The sequence below is a fragment of the Xiphophorus hellerii genome, chromosome 3 (genome assembly GCF_003331165.1).
Source record: "Xiphophorus hellerii strain 12219 chromosome 3, Xiphophorus_hellerii-4.1, whole genome shotgun sequence".
Lineage (NCBI taxonomy): Eukaryota > Metazoa > Chordata > Actinopteri > Cyprinodontiformes > Poeciliidae > Xiphophorus > Xiphophorus hellerii.
This window is the reverse complement of record NC_045674.1, coordinates 18640337-18651417: the sequence shown is the minus strand read 5'-3', so window position 1 is coordinate 18651417 and position 11081 is coordinate 18640337. Positions and strand designations below refer to the sequence as shown.

Genomic DNA, 11081 nt, shown 5'->3' with positions numbered 1-11081 from the left:
GAGCAGTTGGAGCATTCATCTTAGCATTCATTCTCAGATGTACAATGGAACTTCAGAGTTACATATTTAATTCAATCCAGCTTGTAACACACCTTGCACTACTTTGAATACATTTACATTTACAGTGGTATATCTGGTTGAGACCATGGACAGCATTGGAAGAGTACTTGAAAGGTTTTACAATTTATATTGCTATTTGGAAGAAGAAATCATTTCCACTATGACTGCATCTACAACATGTGCTACTCTCCTTCCTGGGCCATTTTTAATTGGCTGAAGCCGTAATCCACAGCACCCACAAATCTCAGCATCACTGGCGTCCTGCACATGCACATGACAAACCCTCTTTGCATTTATGCACAGTTCATGTATTTAGACATATTTATATTTGATTTTCCATGGTTCAATTTTAGCCTCAAAGATGCCAGTTAATTTATCCTACTCAAAAGAAACAGTTCAAATGGTCATAAAAATCTTTGTTGCACATGGACCTTGCAGACTGTGTTGGGTAAGGTAGTGCTGATGAAATTGATAGTCTTTGCTCCTAAATACACCTGGGAGAATTAATGACCCTACAGTTTACCAGCAGTGGGGTATATCTGCCTGTCACACACCTAACAATGTGGCAAACCAGACATTATTATTATTAAAAATTATTAAATTGTTTTTTTTTTTTTTCATGCCTTCATTCCTTATCTAGGCAATGTCTCAGCGAGCTGATACGTCCCACTGTGGTGGGGTTGTGGTTGAATTAGAATCTGACAACATCGGGGATTCAAGAACTCGAAGAGCAAGGAAAATACCGGGTAAGGTGCCCCTTCTGGGTTCAGCTTGTGTTTTGTGTATGCAGCAAATTCCCAATGACCTACTTTTATTTTCACGTGTTTCCTTTTGAGGTTCAGCTCTTATCTACCTCAAGGGCCCCAAGTTTCTCATCTATGTGAGTGGAGCATTATCTATGTGGGTAAGAGACATTTCTGAAGGGAGGAAACATGGTGAACAATAGAACAAACAGCAAAGCTGTCCTTTTGATATAAAATGTGTGCAGTTATACACACATTTATTAATGACATTGTGTTTTGGATTTAACAGGGTGACCGCATGTGGCACTTTGCAATCTCTGTGTTCCTCATTGAGTTGTACGGCCGCAACCTGCTGTTGACAGCAGTGTTTGGATTGGTGCTGGCTGGGTCAGTGCTGTTGCTTGGGGCTTTAATTGGAGACTGGGTTGATCGCAATCCTAGGAATAAAGGTGTGTACGATTATTTCCCCACTCCTTTGGAAACACTATCAGGTAGCAGAGATGGAAAAGTATTGATAGAGATCAGAAGAATCCAATTTTTGACCAAGAAATCTGCTGGTTTTGTGTTCCACCAAGGATGTGAATTTCATTAACCTGATATCTAAAATATATCAGTTTTTTGATTTGATCATTATACTTTCCCAGCAGGACTCCATGAGTACAGAGTGTGCATGAATATGTTACGTCACTTAGATTTACTTTTATACGGTCATGTGTGAAAGTCTGAAAGTCTTTTTCTCCATCTTCTGTTTTAGTTGCACATGCATCTCTTTTCATTCAGAACACCTCAGTGACTGTATGTAGCATTGTGCTCATGCTGGTATTCTCATATAAGGAACAGATTGAACTGATCTGGGATGGATGGTTTACTGTAAGTAGACTTTAAATACTGGCTAATATAAGCTAATAATTAGAAATTAACATAGAATACATGTAGCTAATGTACGGTAAATGATTTGTTGATAGGATTTGTAAGTATTATTACATAAACAAGTTAGTGCTATTGTTTTTCTTCCCTCTTTTCTGTGTCCTTGTTTCCTCTACTTCTGAGCTTGTGGCTACTCTGTGCCATCATAGTAACATGTTGCATCGCAAAACTCACACAAGGTGGTTTGTTATACGGTGGTGATCATCCTGGCAGATGTGGCAAACCTTGCAAGTACAGCGCTGACCATTGCCATCCAGAGGGACTGGATAGTGGTTATTACAGGCTACAACCGAGGCCACCTGGCTGGTGAGAAAGTTTACTCCGCATCGTTGTCTGTACTAAAGGTCTTAGATTAACAAGCTCCTATTTTATTTATTTTTAAAAAATTTTTATGAAAGTCTGTGTGTTTGTAAGCTTTCATCTCGGTGTGTTTGATCCCAACAATAGGAATGAATGCAACCATGAGGAGGATAGATCAGGTGACCAACATCCTGGCCCCACTGGCAGTGGGACAGGTCATGACCCTGGCCTCTAACGTGGTTGGCTGTGGCTTCATCCTGGCATGGAACCTCTTTTCTCTCATTGTGGAATTCTTCTTCTTGTCAAGAGTTTATCGAATCGTTCCCGCTCTTTCAGTCAAACCCCCAACGGTTGAGGGCGATCAGGAGTACCTGGCGAGGACAGAAAGGAGAGGGTTGCAAGGTACGGGAGTTTTTTCATAACTGATTTTGTAATGTAATGCTAGATCTTAAAATATAAGTAACAGAAGAAAATACAATGAGTGCATCATGCATGGAATGCTCCAACATATGTCCAACTTTACTCACCAATGACATTTCAGATGCCATTTTTTTTCTTCACAGGAACGCATGTTTTGTCCCAACAGGATTTTTTATAGAATGCAGCTTTATGTTTGCGGTTCAGTTTGGGAGTTTACAGAGAATGAAAAAAAAAAAAACTGCTATAATGTTCTAAAATTACCTAAAGCATAGAGAAAGTAATGCATTAATTGCTTTGTAGTTTATTTCTAAAGAAACTGTGTCCTAAAAATGTATATACCCTGCTGTCCATCTTTTTTACTTTGTATCACACTTAAAAGTTTCAGATCATCAAGCAAATTTTAATATTTATTAAGGGGAATAAACTGTACAAATAATTGTTGTCCTTAAAAGTAACTGTACCCTAAACCTAATAATGGGTTGTGCTCTGTCTGCTGGGAATAACTTCAGTAAAGTCTGTGCAGTATTGAGCAACATTATTTAAAACTATTTAAATCATCAAGATGTTTTTTGGGGAATGAGATAGACCTTTTGTTCTTTTTGACCATTTGCACTTCAAATGCAAATGGATGCTATTTTTCCTCAGTCTCTTTCTAATTGTTGAATCATAAACACAAATGGCATGTGAGATCTGCAGCGCCCAATCAATCCAATGAATGTTGTTCATTGGAGTTTCCAAAGTTTTGAAAATAGATTTGAAATATTTTTCTAGATGACAAATATTGTTTGTCAACGCTGAGCCGTGGTGTGCTGGTTACTTCATGTTGACAAACAGGTTCTATCAGGTTCTATCAGGTCGTAAGATGGGTTTTCTCTAAGTGATAACTTAATTCTACAGACCTGGCAATAAAACCCCCTGGAAAGTAAAACAGGAAATGTTGCTGGGTGAGAAATTATATTTTCACATCTGGTCAGCTTTGCTTGGATAGTCCCTAAACACATGAAACCATTGAAAAGAGCTGGTTGTATTTATACAGGTTTGCTTTGATGTTAAAATGAGTTTTGCGATCTGAAACATTTAGGTGTGTTTTGAAATGCCTCATTCTTTATTTGGTTTGTGACATATGACATCACATATCATATCAAAATTCATCCTATACTTTGGATTGTATCAGGGCATTCCTACTTTAGCCACAACTTTCCAGTCAGAGATATTTGTTTGAAAAAGCCAGACATTCAATTCCATTAAATTTAACCTTTTACATTTCAACTATGAAATGTTTGCCTTAACAATAAGATGAGTCAACAGATATGTAAGATATTTGTATTGGAATTTTTAAAGAGTGGTGTTGGTTAAAGTTTTGGGTTGATTATCATTTTAATGTCTATTTTTTTGCAATGGATTTTGTTAGAAATAATTATAATTTTAAAGAATAAACACAATGTTTATGGCCATTAACAGTTTAAATTTGTGTAGATGATCTGAGTTTAAGATATATTTCTGAAGAGACATTAGAAGTTAGAGTAGAAAAAGGTACTAAAAATCAACTCATGATTCAGCGTTCACAGCATATAAACTGAATGATTGTTATTGCTCTTTGTTCTCATTAGGGCAAGGCAATGATGAACTATCTGACCCTCTGGCAACGAGCAACTGCAACACAGACATGCATCTTAAAGAAATCACCAACTTGCCGCTGTGTTTCCAAAGGTTTCGCTGGCTGCTGAGCACATGTATGGATGGCTGGAGGGCCTATTATCGACAACCTGTCTTCCTGGCTGGACTGGGTCTGGCTTTCCTCTACACTACAGTCCTGGGCTTTGACTGCATCACTACTGGCTATGCTTACACTCAGGGCATAAGCGGCTCCCTCCTAAGTCTGCTGATGGGCGTGTCAGCTATCACAGGGTTGATGGGCACTGTAATGTTCACCAGGCTCAGAAAGTCGGTTGGCTTGGTTAATACAGGAATCATCTCAAGCTGCCTCCACCTGGGTTGCTTGTTGCTGTGTGTATGCTCTGTGTTTGCTCCTGGCAGCCCTATAGATCTTAGTCTGCTGATGCCCTACTTTAGCTCCGGTTCCTCTGCTGAGCCTGGAGGAATGGCAAGCAAAAGGCAAAAACACACTTTTCCTCTTTCGGGAGGGAGCAATCAGCCACTGCTTCCAGATCGCTCCTCCATACACTGGACCAACAACACCGTCCTTTTTGACAACGTCCCCTCTGGAACGGCACCGGACTCTTATATATCCATTATTCTGCTATTCCTGGGTGTTATCACTGCACGCATTGGTGAGTACACCAACTTCAAAATGTGGGTGAAAATTGTTCAGGAAAAGATTTATGATATATAGTTAGAATAGTGAAGACTCCACAAATTCAAGTCTAGAAACCTCTGAAAAAATAAAGTAAATTGTGAAAATTGATGAAACATATCTAGAAATACCACATTCGACATCACAACTAAAAGTTCTGTTAAAATGCCAGTGCAGCAAGCATTCCCTCAATCGAGGCTCTGTGAAATTATAGGTAGGCTTTATTAAGTTAACTCCTACCTATAATTTCAAAACTACAAATTTGTTTACCGCTGGATGTCTTCACATATTTTCAACTTGCAGCCCCATACTTTGAGGCATTCTGTTGGGATTTATGTATGACCAAAACTAACTTCTGTATAATTATGAAGTCAACGATAAAGGATATAATTTTAAAATACATGTTTTGTAAAAAAAAAAAAAAAAAAAATCAGTTTAAAGTTCATTATCATTCACAGTTGTTCATTCTGATAGCCCTAAATGAAATCTATTTCAACCAGCTGCCTTCAAAAGCCACGCAATTAGTACATTATGTACACCGGAGTGTAATTCAGTCTCAGTTGAACAGAGCTATTCTGTGAAGGCCTCCGAGGTTTGTTAGCAAACATTAGAGAACAAGCAGCATAATTAAGACCAAGGCATACAACAGCTCAGGGATACAGAAGAGAAGAAACTCAATGCAGTGTTACATTACAAAACAATATCCCAAGCTTAAAACATATCTTGAAGAACTGCTTATCCATCTGAAATGACAGGCCAGGGAAGAAAGGCGTTATTGAGAGAAACAGACAAGAAAGGCCCTGGTAATTTTGGATTTGCAGTTCAGGTGAGGGAATCTGTCAACAAAACAATCGTTAGTGTGTACTTTGCAAATATGTTCTTAATAGAAGAGCGCCAAGAAGAAAGGCATTGCTAAACAAGCCATCACAAGTCCCATTTTTCATTAGTCATGCAGGGGACACAGCAAACAAGCAAAAGTGGTTTGCTGGTCTGGCTAGATCAGAGACCAAAATGAGCAGGGCACATAAAGCTGAACACACAGGGAAATACGACAGAGGCAGCATCTTGTTTTTCGTTTCTTGGGGTTGCAATGTTAAAAACAAAACTGTATGGATCAACTTTTAAAGAGTAAATGTATATGCGTTTTCAGGTTTGTGGTGCTTTGACCTGACTGTGACTCAGCTTCTGCAGGAGACCATCTGTGAGTCAGAGCGTGGAGTGGTAAATGGGGTGCAGAGCTCCATGAATTATCTAATGGACCTGCTCCATTTTATCATGGTGATTTCTGCCCCACAACCTCAGCACTTTGGCATCCTTGTTATCATATCTGTAATATTCATCACCACCGGGCACAGTATGTATTTCTTGTACGCACACAGAGCCAAGAGAAAACACCGCCTCGAAACATAAGAAGGAGACACAGCTTAGATATAAGCACTGGATCCACTCTGCACCTGGGAAATGAATGTCTCCCCTCTGATCTGTGACTGCAACACTCTGTTCGTGACTTAGCCATTCATTACAACACTTCACACTTGATTTCATGTGTGCAACTGAAGGAACAACACGAGACGAGTTCTTCAATATTCTCCACATCCTAAGGTGGCTGCCACAAATGAAGCGATGAAACATCTAGGAGAAATGTCCAAATCTGATGGACAGGAGGACACAATGGTGATGACTAAGGCATCAGAGGATTTTGGTGCAAACTCTGCAGGGTTACAGCTGTAAGACTTTTGAGCAGGTCTGCAACCTTACATGGCTTTATAGATGAAGGGGTGGATGAACTGTGAGGTTATTTTTCTGGCCTTCACTCAGTGAAGAAAAGATGAGAGGAAGACATCAACATGAATGAATAGAGGGACAACAAAATGGTTCTTTGACAAGTGGCATCGATGTTACTGATCCGTCCACTTGGAAATACTCCAGGATGTCCAAAAAGGAACATAAAGGGAACTGGATGTAAGATTGTTTGATTTAAAAAAAATACAAGTCAGCCTCCCCTTTTAGTGGACAAAGTGAATGGAAAAATAGCATTTCCTTCACCTGGTTTGTTTCTCTGTGGATGAATCAAGCAAACATTTGCCTTGTTATTTATAATGATATAAAACTAGCTGATGGATTCAAACGCCAAAAGAAATCTCATCATGCCTTGCAATAGTACTCATATTCTTTTCATATTTTATTATTACTCAATGAGAGACATTTTTTTTCTGATAACTGACCACAAATAAGTGTATAATTGCAATATGGAAAGAACCAAATGTATCTTACTTTTTTCTAAATACACTTTTGAAAAGTATGGAGTGCTGTTGCATTAATCCTTCTGATACATTCTTTTTACACACACCTTTTTCTGCTGTTACATCTGCAAGTGTTTTTGGGTACATTTATTCTGGCTGCATAGAAACAGAAATGTTTTGGTTTTTTTTTTTTTTTTGCAAAAAACTGAAGTTCTGCCAGAGTGGGGCTGCTTTAACAGCTATTTTTCAGAGTCTTGCCACTGATTCTTCACTAGATTTAGTTCTGTACTTTGACTGAACCGTTCTAAAACTTGAATATGCTTAAATCTCTGACTGAGTCATGGAAAGTGTCAGCTTCAGTTTGTCTGTCCCTGACATGACACTATCACCTCTATGTTTCACTGTGGCAGTGGTGTGTTTAGGGTGCTGTTAGTTTTATATCTGTGGGCCACACATTTCTTTTCTTATAGCATCCATTGACATAAGTAGAAAATCTCACATAAAAGCCATAATAAGTGCTAAGCTAATAGTTGCCCTCTCGACTGATTCTCCCACCTGAACTGTGCATCTGTGCAGCTCCTCCAGCTTTACAGAGGGCCTTTTTGCTGCTTTTCTGGTTAATGGACTTCTTGCTTACCTTCTATGCTTAGGTATGTGGGCCACTACTTGATAGGTTTGCTTTTGTTCCATACCTTTTCCATTTAGGGATAATAGATTGAATACTGCTTTGTGAGATGTTCACCTTGGGATCTTGTTTTATAATTGTTTTCCAATTCTCCACAACTTTATCCCTGATCTGTCTGCTCTGTTGTTTGCTGTTTGTTCAGCAATGTTTTTTCACAAATTTCACCAGTTACTGAAAATAAATGACACACGGGTTTCTGATTTAATGACTTCTTAAAGAAGTGATTAATTTCTTTGTTTAGAGGTATCAGAGTTAAATGGGATGAATGCAAATACATTCCACACTTTTCAAATGTTTTTTTTTTCACTTATTAAAAACGATGTAGCACTTTTTTTCCATTAAATGATTATCCACTACTTTGTGTTGATCTACAACATAAAATCACAACAAAATACATTGAAACTTGCGGCTGTAACTTTAAAAAATGTAAAATAATTAAAGATGTATTATCACTTTTGCAAGGCACTAATTAAAACAAACGTAAATGAAGATGGTTTTACCAGACAGCTTTGTGTATATAGATCAGCTTAAGGTTTCCTTAATTATTTCCCTTGTTAGGTGTGAGATTATTAACTTTACAGAAATTCAAGGGTAAAACAATAATGTTGTTTTAATTTTTGCTTCATTGTTTTATAGTTCAGATTAACTAAACTGTTACCTTACCTCAACTAAGAACAAGAACACATCATACAACTTACTCTCAACTACCTAATGTCACATTTCATTAATGTACAGTAGAACTATCAACCATGTTCTTTCAGCTGTTAAACAAGTATCATATCTCAGTATATTTGTTTAATTTTGTGCATTTTCTGTATGTTGTCCTTGTTTTATTGCCTGATGTTTGTAACAATAAAGATCAAGATTATCTTTGACTTAAATAAATATATGTATGAAACATTTTTTTGTTGACTGACTCTGATCAACACCTCTTGAGCAAACCTGATGAAAACAAAACAAAACTAAAACAACAACAAAAAAATAAATAAAAGACAGGAAAGATTACAATTTCATAAATACAGCTTGTCTACTAATTAATAGCACATGGCATTTTTAACATATTTTGGTCACTGAATAAAATCATTTTCAGAAGTCATTTATCATTCTATTACATTATCAGTCATGTGTCAAGTCAAGTACTCATAGCATCAGACTCTCAGGGTCTCATTCTTGTTTTTTTGTCAAGATGTGGGTCTGTTGGCATCTTAACAGCCATGACATTGGGTGCGCACTATAGGGGTTCATGACTGAATGTAAAACAGCAGGAATGAGAGTCAGCTCCTCAAATATTGAGGCCATGGATCAGAACTGGAATAAGATGGGCTGATCAAAAATGACAATAGGATAGAGTGGGTGAGTGGATAGATGTGGTGAAAAAAAGAGCGCAGTCAAAAGACAATGCTTGTGATAACTGAGCTGTTTGGGTGTCGAGCTTTACCTGTGGACACAAAATATGTGATCAGCGATACAAGCATAAATGTCCTCAGTAGAGCAACTGGCCTCACCCACAGAGAGGATAAGGAACCCCATCACCTGAGTTGAGGAACTGATTCTCTGAAGTCAGAGATGGTTCTAACATCTTAAAACAATGCTTCTTTGGCAGCTACGTTCGCATGTCTTCTAGAGATCCTGGAACTGGCCTAGAACTTGCTTGACGAATTAAATGTCCCTTCTGAAACACATAGGGACATAACAAGACTAAGCAAAACAACAAGAAGTTCAAGATGAAAGACTATACATCACAAATCCTGAAACACCCAATTAAAAGGCACAACATGTCAAGACAAAAGTGCTGAAGAAAAAGGTCTTTACCCTTTTCAAAACATAGAAAACAAGTAAAGATGTGTCATTTTGTAGGAGATCAGTGACTTCCCCACCAGATGGTCAGGAAGGTGTTAGGGACTCTAAGAATAGCATAAAACAGCAGTGATCCTGTAGTGGGAATGGCATGACTTCCACTTTGAAGTCAGTCTGCTGCCTCTGTTAACCTCCTCTCCTGTCTCCTCAAAAAGGTAATCTCTGTTGTAAAAGAAACAGCACTCCCATAGTGTACCGGTCTCATATGTGGTTTGGTTTTGTGCCTTGAAGACTTTAAAAAATAAGCAGCTTCCACACGACTACAAAGGGCAGTCTGTGTTTTTGTGGTTTAACATCTCTGTTAAAACCGAAAAGGACTGGGAAATGTTTCTGAAAGAGGGATTCTGTAACAAGCGGAGGAAAGTTTCATCACTTTTTGATTCTTTTGCAGCGCAGCACACCCACAGTAGCAGTACAACTCCCAAGGTTGCAGTTGTAGTCCCTGTTTACACAGCGGAAGCTCACTAACAAGTCTGACTTGAGGCGTTCTCACTTGCTAATTCATTTACTTGAGAAACTAGGTCAGTGGTAGCACATTATTACTAGATTCATCCTTTGGCTTCATCTTATTTTTCTTTCCTCCATGGAATGATATCTATTGTGTACAAGAACAGTGCTAAACACTGCAATGATGGGTGGTAGCCCATACAAATGCATTTTTAAAAATAATTTTAGGCTCATTACATTTTATGTATCTGATATTAAGGCAGCCTTCCCAAAACAGCTAATCAACCATCATCTGGAGACTGGACTTTGCACAGAAAGACTGATTCTCATGAAATGAGGAGCTTTTCTCATTCTGCAGTCTGCTTTGTCACCAGCTTGAAGCAGCGGTGCAGTTAAATGGCTTTGCTTGGATGCAGTCAAGCATCACAGTGCTGACAGAGGTGAAAAAATTAATAACTATAGTAGATAAAGTGTTCACATCGAGAAATAATGTCTTTGCTTTATCTTGTTCTGTGCTTGTGCTGAAGGATCACACTGATCCTTTTTTTTATGTTTAGGTTATCAAAGCAACAGCCTTCACATAAAAGACAAAAATGAACAGCATAGGGTATGCTCTTTCAAAGAAATGCCTTATGCTTTTGAAGAAAAAGCATAAAGCTTGAATGAAACTGAAACTAGCTGCACAGAAAATGGGTTATTTTTAATGACATGCAAAAGAGCCAGTGTTTCCCTTGGAATGGGCCGTAAGGGGAGAATCGGTAGAGCAACATCCCCAATTTGTTGCTATGGACTGACAATGAGATAGCTAAAGGAAGGGCACCGTGCTTTTCTCTCAGGTCGAAGGAAGGAGCATGATGAACCTTCCTCAGACTGATGTCAGAGCATAGATGGCGACAAGAAACATCTCACTGGAGTTGTTTCAGCCAAAGATTAAATAACCATTTAAGGGTAGGGTGTTATAACATCTTATGTTTTTAAAAAAATTTTTTTTACTTATTTTGTTTAGTGTTTGTCGTTTGCAAAGAAATGAAACTTAAAAAAAGATGAGATAATATGTGAATGTTTCTTAGCAAAAAACTAGATAT

General features: G+C 38.1%; 1 protein-coding gene across 1 annotated transcript; it reads left to right on the top strand.

Annotated features, from left to right (window-relative positions):
- Nucleotides 1-703: 703 nt before the first annotated feature.
- Nucleotides 704-8593, top strand: LOC116716624 (solute carrier family 40 member 1). The gene is made up of 9 exons (XM_032557450.1): nt 704-806; nt 897-964; nt 1093-1252; nt 1558-1673; nt 1910-2036; nt 2178-2432; nt 4061-4741; nt 5915-6042; nt 6144-8593. The coding sequence occupies exons 1-9, from the start codon at nt 704-706 to the stop codon at nt 6249-6251; spliced, it is 1746 nt and encodes a 581-aa protein (XP_032413341.1). The 3' UTR covers nt 6252-8593.
- The last annotated feature ends 2488 nt before the right edge of the window (nt 8594-11081 follow it).

What these genes read in the sequence shown, in the direction of transcription:
- LOC116716624 (XM_032557450.1), top strand. Translation starts at nt 704, where the DNA reads ATGTCTCAGCGAGCTGATACGTCCCACTGTGGTGGGGTTGTGGTTGAA. An exon ending in CAACCGAGGCCACCTGGCTG is followed by an intron (nt 2,037 to 2,177) that starts GTGAGAAAGTTT and finishes TCCCAACAATAG; the next exon opens with GAATGAATGCAACCATGAGG. An exon ending in AGAAAGGAGAGGGTTGCAAG is followed by an intron (nt 2,433 to 4,060) that starts GTACGGGAGTTT and finishes TGTTCTCATTAG; the next exon opens with GGCAAGGCAATGATGAACTA.